Genomic DNA, 20530 nt, shown 5'->3' on the forward strand with positions numbered 1-20530 from the left:
ACTTTACAAAATATGCATGCACTAATATCAGAATAATAGTTTTAAACTGTCCACTAAAAAGCTTTGGGTTGTACCTTGACCACATTTGTTTAAGGTGCTGCTAGAGATTAAGTGAAACATACGGATAGTACAATGATGTCTGCTCTGGTGTGGACAACTTTCTGGCCATACCAGTTGCTACGTGATGTTTGAACTTGTTTCCTGAGGGGTAGGTGGTTGAGTGGTTTTGTGTGTGTGTATGTACTTGTCTGTTTTCTAAGAAATACCCCTTAAAAAAAAAACTTTTAAGTGAAACACTGATTGGAAATAGCAGCATTACCCCAGAAGCATTGAAAGCTTAGCACTGTTGGAGTCAGCATGGAGGTGGAGCCCCATTCCTCACCTGGGTACAGTTCAGACACTCAGCGTTTGCAGTGTCTGCATCTGCACTAAGCAGGACACTGTCTCTTCAGGCATGACTGAGATTGGAGCAGTAGATAGTATCTTTGTAACCAGTGGGTTATAGGTGTGTCTGCATTTGGACCTCATTTGCACTCTATTTCTAGAGTAAATTTTATTTTTTCTACCACTTGGTTAATAGTTATACACATGGAAAAAATATATTGACTTTTTCCAGTTTTTTGAACCTGACTTCTGTTTATTTTTTATGAGAAAATTAATTGTGATTGAAGAGATTTCAGGGCCCGTAATCATAAAATAACCTGACCATTATCTCAGAAATATTTATTTTGGAGTTTTTTTAATGCGAGATTTAGGTCCGTTATTATTTGAATTTTACCTTTTCACACATTGTAAGCTATTAGGTATAGACTTAGGTTTTCACTTCTTCATATTCCAACTAAACACTGGAGAGCTACAGGTAAATATTGTTGACCTTCTAGTGCTATTTATATTGAAGTACAAGTCATTCCTGCAAGTCGTCTTTGTCTCTAGGTCTCTGGTGCTGCACCTCCTAGACCAGGAAGTAGTTTTGCTCATTTTGGGTTTGATGAACAACTTATGCACCAGATTCGGAAGTCTGAGTACACACAGCCCACTCCAATACAGTGCCAGGTGAGTAAACATGGTCACAAAGAGTTGGGCAGGGCTGAACGACTGAACCGAACCGAAGTAAAGACAGCGAAAGAAAAATGAAGTGGAATGATATTGTGATCTTTTTTTTTTAAACTGACAAAGCAATAAAACACTTTAATACAGAACTGTATTGAAACCTTTAAAAATTAAAAAAAAAAAAGAGCAGAAGTGAATATTTTACCACTCTTTAAGTTACTGACTGCTGTCACCTTCTGAGATGGACAACATTCTGTCCGTCAAACGTGAATCTCCAAATAAACTGCCTTCATTTCACTATGGCTCGCTTTTGAATTCTTCCCTGTGCAAAAGCCAGGGGCCCTCATTTGGTGACCTGTCTTAGGGACTCAACTGAGACCTAGGACATGAGGTGTTCTTCTCCCCTTCGTCACTTTTCTTTGATTATAAAAATGTAGCCCACTCTGCCCTCGGGTCAGAGCCCTGTTATCTGGCTACTTGTATCTTTCACTAGTGTGCTGTATTAATCATTCTACTTCTTACCTGTTTTAAAAAGTTGCTAAAGGACTAAGAAGTGTTCTTTTGTTTCTGATAAATGTCTTGAAAATATGATCTGAAGAAAACTGTTCATTAAGCCTAAACTAAACAAAAGTTTGTGTGTGGAGAAATGTAGCACTGTCAATTAAGAGGATTCCTTTGTCCATGGCCTGAAACTTCTCATTTATAACTGAAAGTAATAGCTTCCGTTTCCCATTTATAAATGGACTTCATTCTTTTCCACACAGTTCAGTATGTGGATGAGACATTCTATACCTTCATGGTGAGGGGGGACAATTTTTTGTTAAATTTTAGCAATGATAATGTTTCCTATAAATGAAGTTTATGGGAATCCAGATGTTTCATTCTTTTTTTTCCCCCATGTATTTCTTGTTATTTCATAACCAGTGTGCATAGCCTAGGACATTTTTGTCCCATTGGAAATAAATGTCATTATTAGTCATTTGCCCTTTCTCAGGGTTGCCTTCAGTTCATCTTTAAAATTGAAAGTTTAGAGTGGATTCTACTTCTCTTTTTCCTCTAGGGTGTACCTGTGGCATTAAGTGGTAGAGACATGATTGGTATTGCCAAAACAGGCAGTGGGAAAACCGCTGCCTTCATCTGGCCCATGTTGATTCATATAATGGACCAGAAAGAACTGGAACCAGGTGATGGACCAATTGCAGTGATTGTGTGTCCCACTAGGGAGCTCTGCCAGCAGGTATGTGCTTTATGTAGAGTGCCCCCTTCCATATGTCAACTAATGAGGACTAATCAGCTGGGTAGAATCACCAGGAAACTTTGTGTCTTTTTTTAATAATTATGTGAAATACACAAAATTTACTGCTTTAACCATTTCTAAGTATACAGTTCAGTGCCATTAAGTAGATTCACATTGTTGTGCTCTCAGGAAACTTCTGGAAAATATTGCATGTTATGTATTTTCTGTATAACCAAGTGATTTGGGAACCAGTTGATTTGCCTTTTGTTCGGTGAAAGGCAATAACGGGGTCAGGAAGAGAAGTGAAAAAGAATAATCACAACAAGATTTTAGATAGCCTCTTAAGATGTGATAATGGTAGCCTGTTTATTTTCTCTATGAATAAAATTGTGTTTGTATTTTCTACCTTTTGATTTTCTATTGACATCACATTTTGTGTGTTTTTCATAACTCCTTTTTGGACTGTGACAGAGGTTAGTGTCACAGAGGTGTGTGTTCATATGCCGTTATGTTACCTTTGCAGATCCATGCAGAGTGTAAGCGGTTTGGGAAGGCATACAATCTTCGATCAGTGGCTGTGTATGGAGGAGGGAGCATGTGGGAACAGGCCAAGGCCCTTCAGGAAGGGGCAGAGATTGTTGTTTGTACACCAGTAAGTATGTCTTGGGTTTAAATAGCTTATCAGCCTCTCGGTATGGAAAAAATGTCAGTTGTTGGAAGGCATTTCCCCTGAAATGTGGTGAAGCAGGGTTGAGAATACTCTGAGGCAGTGATAGCTGTGGCTTTGGTTTAATTTTGGTTGCTGTACTAAAATAGCAGTCTAGTAAGATTCTTTATATGCTACAAATTTCTGTCTGCATCAAACAGTTTTTCTTAACACTGTCCTGGAAAATGGATCCGTGCTTATGGAGAGCCTAAGTTCAGAATATGGTCAAAACTGCCTTGAAGATTGTAGTTTAAACATTAAGACCCATCAGTAAGGCTTTAACTTTGGTCATTTCACAAAGCCTCACAAAAAATAGTTTTCACCTTCTTTCTACAGTTTAAATCACAATTAATGTAAAGGAGGAAGCCAGTGAGTTTTCAGATTTTCTGTTCTTTTGAGCGCAGTAGTGCATAAATTCCAAGGCTGTCAGACTAGTTGTATATTGCAGTCTGAAACTGGAGTGTTATTTTTTCCAGGAGCAGAACTCTAGAAAGTTCTTGTAAATACATTTAATTAAACAGCCCTCAACATTGGCAGGTTTCCCTGTGGGATCCGCCAGCCAAGGACTGAAAATCTTCAGGGGAAAAAAAAGTCAAGAAAGCAAACTTGAATTTTCCATATGTTGGCAACTTTTTATGTAGCATTTACACTGTGTGTTATAAGTAATGTAGAGATTATTTAAAATACACAGGAGGGTATGCATAGGTTGTATGTGCAAATACTGCTTAATTTTGTTTAAGGGACTTGAGCTTCCTCATAGGGAATGAGGCTGGAACCAGTATCCAGCAGATACTGGGATGACTTGACTTCCTGTTCATTTTCTGGCTCTCGTAGGGTCGACTGATTGATCATGTGAAGAAGAAAGCTACCAACCTTCAGAGAGTCTCCTACCTTGTGTTTGATGAAGCAGATCGAATGTTTGACATGGGATTTGGTATGCTTTGAATACCAGATTCTTCTTTCTCTATCTTAATGACACTAGTTTTTTCCATGTCTTTCTAGACTTAATTTTTTCTCTGTGTGAGAAGCTAAAAATACTCCTGGGTAGGGTTGGACCGTAGAGATAAAGCTAAGACATTAGCTATTTTTAGGAGTTCTTTCAGGAAAAGTATGTTAGGCTTAACTGGGTTGAGGACATTTGAAAGTGCCTGTGAATATAGGGAGAATATTCTAGGCTTTATTTTTATTCACCTGCCTTTGATTGTGGAGGTCAAGGTCTGTGTTATTCGGGAGGTAGGTGCCATATCCTTCAAGGCCTTTGCTTTCCTGTCCTCCTTGACTTAACCAGCTGTGTGAAAATTCTGAATAACTGTCTTTGTTGAGTGGAGCACCACTGAGCCTAACCCAGCTAGGTGTTGGGCTAAGTGTTTCTGAGTTTCACACTGAGTGACAGGTCTGGGAGTTCAGAACTTCCTTAGTTCCTATAATGTCTTTATAGAAAGATTTTTGCTATTAATAAAATGATTTTCCAGGTATCCCAAACTGTCCACGCAGAGTTATAATACTGATTTTATTCTTCTACTTCTTCCAGAGTACCAGGTGCGATCCATAGCAAGTCATGTCCGTCCTGACAGACAGAGTACGTATGAAGCAGTTTCCTTAAGCCACATTTGTACTCAGAATAAACACCTATTTATTTTATAACTCTCAGTTATGGCAGTAAAAATAATCATGTTTGTACTTGTGAGGAACCATAAAGGGGAAGATAATGACAGTTTATCTGAGCTAGACAGGACCTTAGAGATCACCAGATAGAACTCACTCATTTTTACACATGATAGTCCCGAGACTGAGAATTAAATGACATGCCGCAGTTCACAACGTTTTATCACTGTCTAGAGGCGATACACAGTGCAGATCTGCTGACTTGAAGTCGAGAGCCTTTTTCTGAACCATACTGACAGCAACATCTGCCTTAACTGAAAATGTGTAAAAGTAAAACAATGGTAATTTTTTTTCCTTAGTGAATTAATTTGTAAACTTCACTGGGCTTTCGTTTTTCAAAAACTGAGCAGTGAATGTCAGTAGGAGCTTTAGTGAGTATTCAAAAAAGAAGTGATACTGTTTCTTTAACATGGTTTACCTTTTAGCTCTCTTATTCAGTGCAACTTTTCGGAAAAAGATCGAAAAACTGGCCAGAGACATCCTGATTGACCCCATTCGTGTGGTACAGGGAGATATTGGAGAGGTAAGCCTGAGCAGGGCAGATGGAGTCCCAGTGGGTTATTTTTCACACTGGTGACATGGATTTCATTTCTCACTATTGAGAGAAAAAACGTTACGCACTTACGGATGAGGCAACGTGTTTCAAATTTGCTTTAAAAGCACAAGGGTTGGGGGCAATAGGTGAAATATGTTTCGCAAAATGTTAATAATTGTTGAAGTCTGGTGATGGTTACATGGGAGTTGATTTTGTTCATTTTATTCATTTTGAGTGTTAAAATTTTTTCCACAATAAAAGGTTTCTTTTTAAAAAAATTTATTTTGGAGAAAAAAAGAGCAAGTCTTGTCTGAAAGATGCTGGTCGGTTTGCATGGAAGTAACATCTTCAGTGATTGTGGGAGGCGGCCTGCGCAGTGTGGAGCGGGGAGATTTGAAAGGCCTATGGAATTAAGTTTTTGTTTTCCTCACCTATACATATGCCCTATGTGGAAAATTTCTCTGAATTGTGATTAGGAAATCAAATAAGGCAACCTTGAGAATTCCTTAATATGCTTAGTACGCTAGTAAAGTTCTGTGCTGCTTCTGCTAAGTCGCTTTAGTCATGTCCAACTCTGTGCGACCCCAGAGACAGCAGCCCACTAGGCTCCCCCGTCCCTGGGATTCTCCAGGCAAGAACACTGGAGTGGGTCGCCATTTCCTTCTCCAATGCCTGAAAGTGAAAAGTGAAAGTGAAGTCGCTCAGTCGTGTCCGACTCCCAGCGACCCCATGGACTGCAGCCTACCAGGCTCCTCCGTCCATGGGATTTTCCAGGCAAGAGTACTGGAGTGGGTTGCCATTGCCTTCTCCAAAAGTTCTGTGCAGTTAGCTTTTAAACATTGTCCACTTTGATTGCTGAGTGCCTTCTATGTGTGGATATGAATTGTACTAGGACCTCTTACTCTATTGGGAATAATCTGAATAGGCATGTAGAAAAGTATTGCAGAGCATTGGGGCTTAGAGATTATCTAGGTGTATGTACACATGTTAGTGGAGGGCTTCCCAGGTGGCACACTGGTAAAGAAACTCGCCTGCCAATGCAGGAGGTGCATCAGGGGAGGTGGAGAGCACTGTGATTTGAGAAGGGATGTAAAATTTGAGTTGCACTTGACTTGCTGAAGGAAAGCCCAAGGATACAGGGATTGTTCATGGTTCTTCTAGACGCAGGTGGAAAGTGTGGTGTCGAGTTCTTACTCAGGTGCCCTGTGGCACAAATGTTGCCGTCATCTTTTTCATTTCTTTTCAGGCAAATGAAGATGTGACTCAGATTGTGGAGATTCTCCATTCTGGACCTAGTAAATGGAACTGGCTCACCCGGCGTCTAGTGGAGTTTACCTCTTCAGGGAGTGTCCTCCTGTTTGTTACTAAGAAAGCCAATGCTGAAGAGCTGGCCAATAACCTTAAGCAGGAGGGTCATAATCTTGGCCTGCTCCATGGTGACATGGATCAGAGTGAAAGAAACAAGGTTATTTCAGACTTTAAGAAAAAGGACATCCCCGTCCTAGTGGCCACAGACGTTGCAGGTAGGGTATGCGTTTCCCCAGTAACCCTCGGGTCCTGTGTTGTATGGGTTGCTCTGTCTGGCTACGTAGACCTGTAACGTCTGAAGAGGCCAGTTGAAGGCACTCTGCTGGCCCGGCTGTCCACACCCCATGAGGCAGCGGCTCAGAGCACGGTGATCACAGTCTGGAACTCTGAGTACCACTTCCCACTTAGTATTCCTCTCTGAAAAAAAAGAATCCCTGCAATTGGAAGACACTTGAGGATGAAACTGTTAACACAGTTACATCGTAGGCTGTGTCCCTAAATGTAGTAGATATCTTAGTTTATGTAGTTTGACATATTTCACTCGAGATCAGAAAAAAATTTTGAAGTGTGATTTTTGAGTTTGTTCTGATGAGTTTTAATAGCTACACTTAAAAACTTGGTATTTTCTTCCAGAAAGGTGATCACTTCTCAGCCTCAAGACACATTTGATGTTGGTTGTAAATTTTTTTTTTCCCCCAACGTATTTCTGGTCAAGAGAGAGGCCACGGCAGGTTACTGGTAGTAGAAGATAGGTGTCCCTACACACTTAGTGTACCTAGCATTGTAGAATCTATAATAGTAGCGTTCCTTCTAGAAGGGTGGCTCACGTACCTATATCTCAGCACATCAAACCGTGTGCTTTGCTTAGATAAGAGGAATGTGGCTTCTTAGGAAGTAAGCATTTTGGGTGACTTTGGTGTTTTGACTTCTGATAAAGAATAAAAGAATTTGGTATTTTATTTCAGCCCGTGGTCTGGACATCCCTTCAATTAAGACTGTCATTAACTATGATGTGGCACGAGATATTGACACCCATACTCATAGGATTGGCCGCACAGGACGAGCGGGTGAGAAGGGCGTGGCCTATACCTTGCTGACACCCAAGGACAGCAATTTTGCTGGTGACCTTGTTCGGAACTTGGAAGGAGCCAATCAGCATGTTTCCAAGGAGCTCCTAGATCTGGCCATGCAGGTGAGTGGCTGGACACACTTCAGTGAAAAAACTTCAGTATGCCAGAGGCAGGTAACCTAGAAACATGACAATAAAGTTGGGCAGGTAGCACTTACAAAGCATAGATTGGTATTGTAGGACATTAAAACTCATCTGATTTGCCTTCTCATTCTCTCAGCAACATACACATTGAAAAGCTATCCTTTCTTGTGCTAAAATCTGTCCCTCAAATGTCTTCCTTCTTGCCGCATATCACACTTGTAAGCAATTTTACTGTCAAAGTTACTATTCCCCTCACTGCCCTTTACCCCAGTTTTTTCTGATGGGGGCTAAAAATGTATGATGTCTTTTTTAAAAAAGCATTTCACTACTTCTCAGACCTTTGACTACGCTGGTTGTTTAATCAAAACTGAGTGAGGCATTCTACTGAATTAAATCTTGAGTCATCTTGATACACACAGTTCCCAAATTGCCAATGTATTTGGGATACATGTTCTGATAGTAGAGACTTCTGTGTTTTTCAGATTCATAGGTCAGCCTGCAGGGCTGTTCACCTGTAATGCAGTTGTACTGTGGTATTACTGCCCATGCTTCCCACCCTGGGAGTAAAGGACCGGCATTTCAGGGGAGAGTAGAGTGATGGTTCCTTCCCTGTCCTGGAGAGCCAGTCCTAAACTATATTTTGTCTTTGGTGTTTTCCTACATCTCATTGTGTTTCAGACTTCCTGTGTTGTCAGACTGATCAGCTTCTCTGATCATCACCTTGCCACCTTTCCCTCTCCTGGGGAGCCAATCCTAACTAAGTTTCTGAACCAGATATATTTTGTTTTGGGCGTTTTTACTACATCTCATTGTGCTTCAGGCTTCCTGTGCTCTCAGATTGATCAGCTTCTCTGATCAGCACCTTGCCACCTTTCAAGTACTTTTGACTGTAACTTGTGATAGTCAGATAAAGCTCTAAGCTCCCCCAGAGATTTTACATATAGATTGTCTGAGAAATAGAAAATAAATTCATTTTCCACGAGGAAGTTAGAAATGGCCCAGAGGAACTGCTCTGCATTTGAAGTGTGTTGTAATCATTTCCCTTCCTGGAAGCTCTGAAGGAAGAAAGGAGCAGTGAAAGGAAGCCTTAGCTAAAGGCTCCTGGCAAATCTGACGGATTAAGCTACCAAAAAGAAGCTGACCTGTGGTTCCTGCGAACAGTTCCTCCTTTGCTGCAGATACATTGGCTAAAGATTCTCCCTCCCCTTTAGTTTCCTCTTTGACTTTGTTCTCTTTCTCTGGGTGCCTCTTCCTCCCGTGACTTAACCTTGAATTGTGTTTGCTGCAGAATGCCTGGTTTCGGAAATCCCGCTTCAAAGGAGGAAAGGGGAAAAAGCTGAACATTGGTGGCGGAGGCCTGGGCTACCGGGAGCGGCCTGGCCTTGGCTCTGAGAACTCGGTGAGTGCAGACTAGAGCAATGTCCTTCAGACTGGTCCTGCGCCTTTCATGACGTTAGGACTGTTCTTATTTACCTGAGTCTCAGTTCAAAACGCTGTCATCTGCTGAGTTAAGTCAGTACAGTGCTGGTTCTTAATGTGACTTTATATTAAAGAAGTAACTGTGTGTCCTTGACTGACTAGATGTGCTCAGGAAATCAGCGTAGATTAGCATTGGTTCTCAAAGCGTGGTCCCTGGACCTGGAGCAAATGCCGTCTCATGGCCCACCCTAGACCTGGTGAATCAGACTCTGGAGGTGGGGCCTAGCAGTCTTTCTACACGCCCTCCAGCATTGGCCTGAAGCCAGAGGGTCCCTCTATAATTCAGCTGTATCTTGTAACTAAACGCACAAACGATACTACACCCTGGGAAATTGGTTCAGATACGAGAGCTGGCTTTTCTCACCAACCAAATAACAAAAGCTCCCCCTGCCTGGCTCTCATAACTTTCTTGTCACTTTGATTCTTAAGCCAAGGAAGAAAGATGTCAGTCTACGTGTCTGGATCACTGTAGTTAACTTGGTGTCTTGGTGAAGTGGTCTGTCCCCTTGTCACAGTGATGCTGCTGCTATGGGTCATGCAGGTGATGGTGGTAATACCGAGCACGTAGTATGTGCCCGGCCAGTTCAAGCAGCCACACGTGTTAACTCAGGCTTCACAGTCACTCAGAGTAAACACACTGGCACACTGAGGCACCCAGGGTTACACTGTGGGAAGATTGAAGCTGAGGTTCAGACTCCTCGGGGTTTGGATGTAGAGCCTGAGCAGTTATGTATGTGCTGCACTGCCTTGTGGTCAGCTTTGGGCATAATCTGACCTCATTTCTTATTGTTAGGGTGGGTTCTCAGAAATAGATTTAATGGGTTGAAAAGCATAAAAAAATCCCACACCTATTTCAGCTCCCTCATGAGTTTCCAGCATATTGAGGCCCTTCTGTGGCAGTGGGCGTCCCTGCTTACTCTTCCTTACTCATGCGTGTGTTTATTTTTTAGGACCGAGGAAATAACAACAACGTAATGAGCAATTATGAGGCCTACAAGCCCTCCACGGGAGCCATGGGAGACCGGCTGACGGCTATGAAAGCGGCTTTCCAGGTGTGAAATCAAGCACTGGGGGCAGTGGTGAGGGGCCCTGATCTTCCCGAGATGGTAGCTGGCCTTGTAGACTAGATGCTGGATTTCCCGAGGGCCTTCCCCCATTTTCAGTTCTGAATATCGGCTTAACTGCAGCTTACCTAGAGCTGCAGGTGTAGAGGCTGGACAAACCCCTGTTGCTGGTCATCCCCTTCAGGCACGCTCAGGGCCCTCGACCTACAACAGTATCAGTGTTCCCTCCCTGCTCTAAGAAACATCAAGGTGCCAAGGCTCTTGTAATCTAGTTGAGAGTGATTGCCATTTTTCAGCTGAGACAAGTTTGGTTCTGTGTCTCTTATGCCCTGAATCGCCTCTCATTCTTCTGTACCTCCAGTTAGCTAGCTGGGCCATTAGGTTTCTTAAACTTACTGTCTCACCCACTGCTCTTGTCTCTCTTAGTCACAGTACAAGAGTCACTTTGTTGCTGCCAGTTTAAGCAACCAGAAGGCTGGAAGCTCTGCAGCTGGGGCGAGCGGATGGACTAGTGCAGGGAGCTTGAATTCAGTTCCAACTAATTCAGCCCAGCAGGGCCACAGCAGTCCTGACAGCCCCATTGCCAGCGCCACGAAGGGTATCCCAGGCTTTGGCAGTCCTGGGAACCTCAGCAGTGCCCCGGTGACCTACCCTTCTGCCGGAGCTCCAGGGGTCAACAACACAGCTTCAGGGAGTAACAGCCGAGAAGGGACTGGGGGTGGCAATGGGAAAAGAGAGCGATATACTGAGAACCGGGGTGGAAGTCGTCACAGCCATGGAGAGAGTGGCAATCGGCATGGCGATAGCCCACGGCATGGAGATGGGGGTCGCCATGGAGATGGGGGTCGCCACGGAGATGGATACCGCTACCCAGAGAGCAGCAGCCGTCACACCGATAGCCGCCGTCATGCTGATGGTCATCCTCATGGAGAGAACAGGCATGGAGGGGGCGGAGGCCGACACGGGGAGAGCCGGGGTGCCAATGACGGTCGGAATGGTGAAAGCAGGAAGGAAAGTTGTAATCGTGAAAGCAAGATGGACCCCAAGGTGGACAGCCCCAAGGTGGACAAGATGGACAGCAAGACAGATAAGACTCCTGATGGTTTTGCTGTCCCCGAGCCGCCCAAGCGCAAGAAAAGTCGGTGGGACAGTTAGAGGGTATGTGCTGAAGTGTGAAATCAGTTGTCTTTAATTTTATTTTTAGATTTGGTAACTAGGTGTCTCAGGGCTGGGTTGGGGCCCAAGGTATAAAGACCCTGGGCCCTTAGTGGACAGCTGGAGTTTGGAGACGTGACCCATTCACCTAGGGAACGTTTCAGGTATTTTCTTGGGAAGCTGCTTTCGTCTTAGAAGAAGCCAGAGTCGGCAGCTTCTTTTGGCTCTGGGTGAGTGTCACGAGGGTCAGTTGAGGATACCTTGGGAGAAGGGGCCTTACAGGGCACAAAACTCACTCTAGGTTTATATTGTATGTAGTGCATATTTTTTACTAAAGTGTCACCTTAAAAACATCAAGTTTTTCTGTGGCCAGGCAGTCCTCATTTGAGGCTGGATTGATGGTGTAGATCAGTCATTGGAGGTGTTGGGATGTGCACGGAAGCGCTTCCAATCCTCTGCAGGGGAGGTGGGGGGAGGGGAGGGGCCTGATGCTACATGAGAGTTGACGCTCAGGTTTCCCAGCCAGCTTAGTGTCCAGCCCTGAGGCAGGAAGCAGCAGCCTACCAGACCCAGAGTCCCTGCAGCTGAGGGGTAAAGATGATCCTGGAAACAGGACTGCTCTGGGCCTAAACTGTTGCTAAATTTAAAATGGAAAAAAAAAAAAAAAACCCAACAACAGCTTTTAAAGTGTCTTCTATTTCATTGTATTTTTTTTAACTTGCCACGATGGTAGAAAAATCTTTTGCTGAAATGATTTTGATGATTTTTGTTCTATCTTGTTTATAAAAGGAAAAGAAATATACATACTTCAAATTTTGTGACTTTGTGAAGGTTTCTTTAAGATGTGCATTCCTTTCTGCTTGCTCTAGTAAATGTTTTACTACTGGGACCTGTGGATTGCTTGTCATTTCTACTTCACCATGAGCTGGAACATAGAAATACGATTAGCACAGTGCACAGGGGTGCGAACACCCAAGTGTTGGATCTGTCACGTTCCCAGGAACTGAACTGTCAGACATCTATCCTGGTTTTATTCAGATGATAACCGGGGAAGACTCGAGAGAACCACTTGCCCAGGCACAGGCTGCAGTGGCTGCCACTGTGGTATGGGGCTTCCCTTATGATTTAACGGTGGTGAGACTTCTTGCCCAGTGCCCCACGTCCTTCACAGAAGGGTTGTGGGCTCTGATAGCGCCAACGGCATTTTTAGTGGGGCTTTGATGGGAGCCCTTTCTTCCAGTCAGTATGACGCCCCCCTCACTGCCCAGGACCACTAGAGTGCAGGTAGCTGGAACCTGTCTTTTCAAAGACTGAGGCAGGCAAGGGCAGGGCTGGCACCAAGGAGGCCGGAAGGGGCACTGAACCCCTCCTCGTCCTCACAGTCCCGCAGAGGCCCTAGCGGCCCCGCTCACTTCCGCTTGTGCTTTTTCTTCTGCTCCTTCCTCTGCTGTGCTCTTTGGTCCTTCTTCATCCTCGAATCCACCACCTTGAAGTGACCTCTGACCCCAGCTGGCCGGCACACTTTGCGGCCCACACCTTTTTTGGCTACCACATAGGTGACCTGGCGTTTCTCTTTTCCAAGCCCGGCCTTCCTGTAGAGACTGTAAGCAGAAGACACAGGTTAGAGGCTTCCTGCCGCTCCCTGATTCCGTGTACCTTTGTGGGTGACCCCCGGCCCCTCACCTTCGAAGCTGTGCCACTTTCTCCCGTTCTGAGATGTCCACCGTGTTAACCACAGCTTCTGCCTTCTTCTTAGTCTGCTCCAGCTTCTTGAGCATCTGTCGGGGGACCTCACAGTCAGGCCAGCCTCTTCTCCTACCCCTGCCCAGCCCAGCCCACCCAGCATCTCAGCCCCAAGCTCACCCTCCGTTTCTTTCTGGCCTTGGCCTCAGCCACTTTCTTGATGGGCCGTGCATTGATTTCCCGCCAGCGTTTGCGGTAGTGTTCCACTTCCTTCTTATTGACAGGCAACTGTCGTATCCTGTGCTGCTTTTCCTCCTGCACAAACCAGTCTGGAAGCTCCCCCTCGTCCTCATTGAACGTGTACCTAGGTGGAGAGAACACCAGATCAGGATTTCACAGAAACCAGCCCTGCCACACCCTGCCCAGGTCGATTCTCATGACTTCTGGCCCCTCACCGGCTGAAGGAGTCGTCTATGAGGTCCCTCTTGGCTTTTTTGGAAGAAGCAATAAGTGCACCTAGAGCAAGGCCTTCAGGGTCCAGGATCCGATGCTTCACTAGGGAGGGAAGCAGAGGTCACAGCTCCGCCCCAATACCCACACCTCCGGCGGCCTTCCCTCCCACTCAGTGCCGCGCTCTCACCGGGGTCCTCGATAGGCACCACCTCAAACCCATCGTCGTCCTCTGACTTAGGCCCACGGCCGCGCTTCTTCCCGCGCTGTGATTTCCAGCTGTGCAAGAGGGGAAGGACGTGCACCCATGTCCCACCGTACCCCACGCCACCCAGACCCAACCCTAGTTCTTAATTAAAACTGCCTGGGGAACTTCCAGAAACCTTGCCCTCAGGCTGCACTGCAGATCACTTAAACCAGAACCATCTGTATTTAGCTCTCCAGCTCCAGCTCCCAGACGATGGGCCAGAACCACTGCTGCTCCTTGAGCCCTCCCGTCAGCCGCCACCACTCACCTCTCCTCGTCCTCGCTGCTGCTGTCGCTGTCGGAGCTGCCATCGCGCTCCTCCTCTCCAGGCCCAGGGGCGACCTCTGATCCCTTAGGAGCCCCCACCTCCTTAGGGGCCTCACCCTGGCATGGGGGAGGCTTGCTTTTGGTCTCCTCATTGGAAGGCGGTGGCGGCGGCTGCTGCCCCTTGCGACGGCTCTCAAACAACAGCTGGGCCTGACTGATCTCCAGGGCCTCGTCGGCGTCGTCCTCAATCCCACTGAAGCCGTCCTGCGATGGGGGAATCGTCAGGCACCCCCTCTCTCTCGGGGAATGCCAGCCCTGGTCTGTCTCGGCCCCTAGCCTCTGCTTACCTTGGAGAACCACAGGCTGGCCTGTTCTTCCTGCAGCACCGCCTTTTCCTCCAATGGTACCAACAGTGGATTCTCTTCTTCCTCCTCTTTATCATCTTCCGCTTCAGCAAATCGTACACTGTAGTCCCAAGGTCAGTGGGTGCGTCAATGCCCTGGAGGGCTTGCTGCCCCCCACTCCCACTGGGGACTTGAGCTGAGGGTGCCCTATAGACACCTCTGCAGACACACACACACACACACACACACACACACACACACACACACACACACACTCACTCACTCACTCACTCACTCACTCACTCACTCACTCACACTCACACTCACTCACTCCTTACCACTTTCGGTCCTTTAGACTCTGAGGTTCTTTGACTCCTGCCAGCTCCTCTGGATCCAGGTCACTACCCAGAGATGCGTCGTCGTCATCCTCACCATCTGATACATAGATGTCATCTCGTGGCAGGTCGGACAAAAACGCGTCTGCAGCACTCATGTCCCCCTGTGTTACCTCCTCTAACAACTGAGGAGCGACAGAAACAGAGGTCAAGGGCACGACAAGGAACACACTGCTGTAGCCCTCCCGGTTCACCATCTTAGTCTCAGCAACGTTAGAAAACACACTGTGGCAAGTACATTACCTCCTTTTATAGACAGGGAGGTGACGGGGTTAACTGTTTAAAACACCCCATCCTAGGCCACGCCACTCAGCATTCTCTTCTTCAATTACTGGAAGGAACAGGTTTATGGAAAAGCACCCCATGGCCTAACTGGTGCCAAACTTTAAAATGTTTTAAAATCACTGGTTTTCGAATTACTCAGAAGGCACCTTATCACTGGAGAACGTCTACAACTGTTGTTTCCGTTGAATAAAGGAGCCCAGCAACATACATCTAACAGGAAGAACTGTTTCACTTATAAACCACTTGTCAACTCCAAAATCTGTTCTCATGGCAAAGACAGCTACTATTTCCTGACTTACACACCAGCAATCACATCTAACCATCTTTGTTTATTCCTTCCTAGCACCCTAGTAGGTGGTTTCTGTTAATATCTTTTACAGATGAGGAGAGAGGCAAAGCATGCGAAAGGCATGGTCCGCTCCAGGACCAGCATGCTCTCTGGCTCCAGTATGATGTGACCCAGCTGTTACCTTTCCACACAAGACCCACAGAAGCTCATTTTATTTGTGATGCTGCTTTTACCAGAAAAAGCAGACTCTCTAGCATTCAGCAGAAAGCACCGTCCAACAGCCCAGTGCAGCCAGGCGCTGACTTGGTCCCAGTGAACTGAGCAACACTGTGCCCGCCTCCCCGAGGCAGACCCCCGAGCATACGCGCTGGAAACCCAGGAACCCTGGCTGCATCACTTATCACCTAATCTGGCAACGAGAGCCTTGTGGTTCTGATACTCTAGTTCTACAAGGACAAATAAATCTACATCACACTCACAAAGCTTCCTCAGTTCAGTTCAGTCGCTCAGTCGTGTCCAACTCTTTGCGACCCCATGAATTGCAGCACGCCAGGCCTCCCTGTCCATCACCAACTCCTGGAGTTCACTCAGACTCATGTCCATTGAGTCAGTGATGCCATCCAGCCATCTCATCCTCTGTCGTCCCCTTCTCCTCCTGCCCCCAATCCCTCCCAGCATCAGTCTTTTCCAATGAGTCAACTCTTCGCATGAGGTGGCCAAAGTACTGGAGTTTCAGCTTTAGCATCACAAAGCTTCCTACTCTACCATTATTTTAGATGTACGTCTCCTCCTGGTCTTTGAAATACAAGGCTCTTGTTTTTTCCCAGCCTCCCCTCACCAAGTCATTTATGGGCGAAGACAGCAGCCACGAGCCATTCAGCGTACCAAACCAAAGGCCTCCAGGGCGCCCACCTCTAAACACCCACACAGGTCCTGCCATCTCCTGCGGGGGCCCCACTCCACCTCACCTGGTGACCCCGGATGGTACGCAGGGAGAACATGCCAGTCTCCCCCTCATCTGCGATAGAAACCCCGGGAAGATCCATCTTCAGCTCCACGCGCTCCCGCTGCTTCCTCTGCTCACGCAGCAGCTTCTTCTTCTTCCTGAGGGGCAGGGTTGAAGAGTTCCAGCTGCCCAGTTCTGGAGACTCCCCAGCCAGGCCTTCACACTCTTCCGGATCTTTACCCACCAAGGGACTCGGCCGTGGTGGTCCCCCAGCTCCCCTCACCTCTTTAATTCTGCCACCTCCTGGGCCTTCATCTCCGCCAGAGTCCGGTTCAGCTGTTCCTCCTCCTCCTCCTCCTGAGATGGCTGCGGCCCAGTCCCGGCTGCGGCCTCCTCCTCCTCTCCTTCCTCTTCCTCCCCGGAGCTGAGGCTGACACAAGTGTCCCAGGAGCTGATTATCTCCACAGACGCCTCCCGCCAACACCTGCTCAGCACCTGCCCTGGCTTAGCTCCCTCCTCACCTGATGTCCAGTGCCTTTGCTTGCTCCTTCAGCTTCTTGGCCACGTATCGCCGAAGCTTCGTTCTCCAGTTCAGTAGGGACCTGCCCCAGAAATACCATTCCTGACCCTACTGTCGCCGTCCCAACCTCCTCCTGGTTTAGGTCCATACCCCAAACCTCACGTGTGAGCCACATAAGTCCGAGGACTCAGGCCCCGACCCCACATCTCCAGCACAGCAGCATCCTGTTCCCCAAGATCCAGCATCATGTCCCTCCCAGGCCTCCCCGCTGCCCTCGGGGCTCCCAGAACTTCTGCCCACCCCCAGCGTGAACCTGAGCTCCTTGCGCCCCAGCACTTTGATGTCCTGACAGCACACCCGAATGTCCTCGGTGGTGGCTGGATGCTGTGCCAGCTCTTCGTCGTCTAGTGAGATCTGTTTTGGGGGGAGAAGAATAGGGAGATGCTCAGGCCCTGTTTCCAGGGCTCCCCCACAGCCCTCAAGTCTGGGGACTCACTTCACTGGCTTTGGAGAGGAAGTCAACAGGGTTGGCAGCTCGGAGGAAATCAGTGACGGAGGTTCGATGATAGAGAGTAAGGTCACCCTCAGCGTAGCCTTCAGCCTTAAGAAGGGAAATAACGAAGGTTGAGCAGTCAGTCCCTTCTGGGCTGTCTGTAGGACCCACCAGGCCCAGCCTCCCCCATGTTCCATGACCTGAGAGTGGGCCCACTCCCTTAACACACCTTTGGCTTCTTCTTAGTCACCAATTCTGTAACAGTCTTGGCCTGAACTTCAACTTCCTTGAATGCAAACTTGGGGTCAAAGAATTTACTGTCAACCTTGTCAGGAGCCAGGAAACCTAAGATAATAGGATTCACAAGCAAGTGTACTTTGGTAGGTAGGAGACTGAATCAAGAGAACAAATGAAGTTACACCCACCTTGGCAGACTACAAAGATCTCTGCAGATTCATGACGAGAGGCTTGGGGCTTGGTGGCCTGGACACGGCGGAAGAGCTGCTGGAAGATCCACAGTAAGGGCTGATAGTCCCGGGAACGGAAAACCTTTGTGATGAAGCAGCCACCACGGCCCAGAAAGTCACAAGCCAAACGCAGAGCCATCAGCGTCAAATGGGCTATGGGACAGAGATGGTAAGCTGAGGACCTCCGCAGCCTGAGAGGGCATGCCCGCCTCCACCCTCATCTCCACGTCCTCTGACCCCGGCACCTTGTGAGTAAGCATCATGGGCCCAGCTAGCCCCGACGTTGGGGGCCCCATCATTGAGCACAACATCAACCTTCCAGGTTTTCAGCTCCTTCCTCAGGGCCTACAGAGAAGGAAGAGATTACTGTAACTGAAATACAGACATGGCTGTGAACAGAATCACTGGGTTCAGCCATCTGTCCACCCAATCATTTGTTGAGTGCCCGCCACAGGCCAATTCCTGTGCCGTGGACAGGGGATACAACGATAAGCAAACCTATCTGTCCTCGTGGAGCTTAGTCTATAGAAAACCTGCTGGAAAGGATTTCATGGAAATCTCTGCACTTCCTCTAACTCCAAAGACCTCTTTCGTGAATAAACAAAGGCTGGATGGACAGTGTCTTTGGGCCTTGTCAGAGAGAGAATCTGTGGACACTGCTTAGGGCATGGTAAACAGGAAAAACGTGCCTTCAGGGGATCAGGGTGGGAAGAGGGATGGATGCAGATGTCTACTTATCAAAAGAATGGGACAAAGAAGGTTCCTATTACCTGCCTACAGCGTTCTGTTGTGATGTCCTCCTGGAGGGTCACCACATTGGGAAGAGGCTTGATTGGGACCAGATCCACTCCTGGAAGAAAAGAGGGCAGAGGATTCCAAAAGGCTGCCTCAAGCAGGGAGGAAGGAAATGCAGAACCATAGTGTGTCACTCTCCCACCCCCTGGCACACCTAAGAGAGCCACCGGTCACTCACCCACAATAAGGCTGGATACGGGCATAAACTTGGCAGCCACTTGCAGCCTATAAAAGAGAAGTAAAGATTAAAATACCCTCGACCACCTCTCCCTCTCCCTTGACAATCTGATCTCCCACCCCTAGTGTTGGGAGTCTCTAGGACCTGGGACCTTTTGCTGCAGTGTTTGCAGTTGAACAAACAACTCCTCAAGTAATAAAATACAAACCACAAGTGACTAAAAATAACTGTATGCATGCCCAGCTGGGGTAAATTTTGGACAAGATACAAAAGACAAAAAACAAACAAATCCACTGCCACTTATGAAGAGCTAGAGCAAAAGCAGGGTCCTGCACTTGCCCCTGACACTCACCATCACCAAAGGGGTGAGCAAACCACCTAAGCCACTCCTAAGGCTGGGCTCCTAGATACACAGCAACCCTCACCCCATATAAAGAATCAGCTCATACCCCTCCGGGAGCTAGCAACCAACGGAACGTGTTACTCGTTCTCATGCCCTCCTGCTGCAGCAGGGGCCCCAATAAAGCTTTGCCTGAATTTCCTGTCTGGCCCCTAATCAATTTCTACTGATTGGGGAACGCAAAGAACCCTGGTCTGGGAAAGATTGAAGGCAGAAGGGGACGACAGAAGATGAGATAGTTGGATGGCATCACCAACTCGATGGACATGAGTCTGAGCAAGCTCCAGGAGTTGGTGATGGACAGGGAGGCCAGGGAGGCCAGGTGTGCAGAAGTCCATGGGGTCGCAAAGAGTCGGACACGACTGAGCAACTGAATGGAACTGAAGAACGCTGGTCAGTACCAGTCAAACGTATGTACACGTTCTAAATCCCTCCTGAAGCTTACAGTTCTGGGGTGTACAGAAATTTGAGGCTGGTATTATTGTATCCCTCCCGCCCCTCAACGCAATTCTCAGTCATCCAAGGCTGGAACCCAGAAAGTTTCCATAAGGAGCGTCAGGTGCCAAGGTGTTACCCACCATCCACCCGGTGCAGCGCACAGGTCCAGCAATGCTCGGGCTTTTTGCAGAAATTGAAAGCGGCGATTCAGCTGGATCAGCTTGAAAGCAGAGCGGGACCGGTAACCTGGAGGCGGCGACAAAATACTGTAACAAGGTCCGCGAAGCGCTTTCCCAACGGGATTTCTGCGGCCTCCCGACCCACTACCCCTTCTGCGGAAAAGAAACTCAATATTCGGAAAGCGGGGCGAACCGACCAAGGTCGGTGGCTCGCCCGCTCTGACAGCACGAACCCTGACTCACCGGTCTCCTTCGCCAAGTGATAGAACTTGTCCCGCCGGCTCTTTCCGACTTTGCTCTTTTTGCCCATGGTGTAACGTGGAGGCACCACTCAATCGGGAGAGAAAGCAGAATTTGGAACGTCTCTTCCCGGAGCACTAGATTCCGCTTTCCGTTTTCCACTCGCCGTCGCGGAGACACTCAGAGTCCCACTCGACACCACTCACCGGCAACCAGCACCGTTTTCTCCACCCTGGAGAGACACATGTGGGCAGCATACGTACTTCCGCTTCCGCTTGCGTCCCTCGCGTCCCGGCTCCAAGTTTTCCGCCATTTAGAGCGTGGCCACAAATCTTATTCTCTGTAATCCTTCCCCAGGTTTTACATGTTGGAAGCTGGCACCACGAGAAATGGCGCCAAAACCGAATTTCTAGAGAGTAACTAGGAGTTCTGTGCCTTTTACACCAAAGATCCTGATCTCGCGTACCCCCGTCTCTCCCCTCATGGCCCTTGTTATTTGTTA

At 47.5% G+C, this 20530-nt stretch overlaps 2 protein-coding genes across 4 annotated transcripts in view; one reads left to right on the forward strand and one right to left on the reverse strand.

The window, feature by feature from the left end:
- Positions 1-12301, forward strand: part of DDX42 (DEAD-box helicase 42) — a 35860-nt gene extending 23559 nt beyond the window's left edge. For all 3 annotated transcript variants that reach the window (XM_019980582.2, XM_070773746.1, XM_070773747.1), the window contains 11 exons: positions 934-1053; positions 2111-2287; positions 2811-2939; positions 3828-3927; positions 4525-4572; positions 5084-5181; positions 6440-6716; positions 7467-7693; positions 9003-9113; positions 10144-10245; positions 10684-12301. In XM_019980582.2, coding sequence (XP_019836141.2) covers positions 934-1053; positions 2111-2287; positions 2811-2939; positions 3828-3927; positions 4525-4572; positions 5084-5181; positions 6440-6716; positions 7467-7693; positions 9003-9113; positions 10144-10245; positions 10684-11412 — 2118 coding nt within the window. In that variant the 3' untranslated portion in view covers positions 11413-12301. The remainder of the gene's footprint in view (positions 1-933; positions 1054-2110; positions 2288-2810; positions 2940-3827; positions 3928-4524; positions 4573-5083; positions 5182-6439; positions 6717-7466; positions 7694-9002; positions 9114-10143; positions 10246-10683) is intronic.
- A 120-nt stretch (positions 12302-12421) lies between these two features.
- FTSJ3 (FtsJ RNA 2'-O-methyltransferase 3) lies at positions 12422-20502 on the reverse strand. Its single transcript, XM_019980587.2, has 20 exons — positions 20032-20502; positions 19750-19855; positions 18772-18818; positions 18569-18648; positions 18044-18143; positions 17757-17951; positions 17561-17676; positions 17335-17439; positions 17152-17252; positions 16840-16920; positions 16602-16748; positions 16341-16476; positions 14742-14923; positions 14407-14524; positions 14061-14323; positions 13736-13824; positions 13551-13650; positions 13276-13459; positions 13096-13190; positions 12422-13013 (listed from the first exon to the last, which is right to left on the reverse strand). The coding sequence occupies exons 1-20, from the start codon at positions 20096-20098 to the stop codon at positions 12821-12823; spliced, it is 2505 nt and encodes an 834-aa protein (XP_019836146.2). The 5' UTR covers positions 20099-20502; the 3' UTR covers positions 12422-12820.
- Positions 20503-20530: the final 28 nt, after the last annotated feature.

Source organism: Bos indicus, chromosome 19, assembly GCF_029378745.1.
Source record: "Bos indicus isolate NIAB-ARS_2022 breed Sahiwal x Tharparkar chromosome 19, NIAB-ARS_B.indTharparkar_mat_pri_1.0, whole genome shotgun sequence".
NCBI classification, from domain to species: Eukaryota; Metazoa; Chordata; class Mammalia; order Artiodactyla; family Bovidae; genus Bos; species Bos indicus.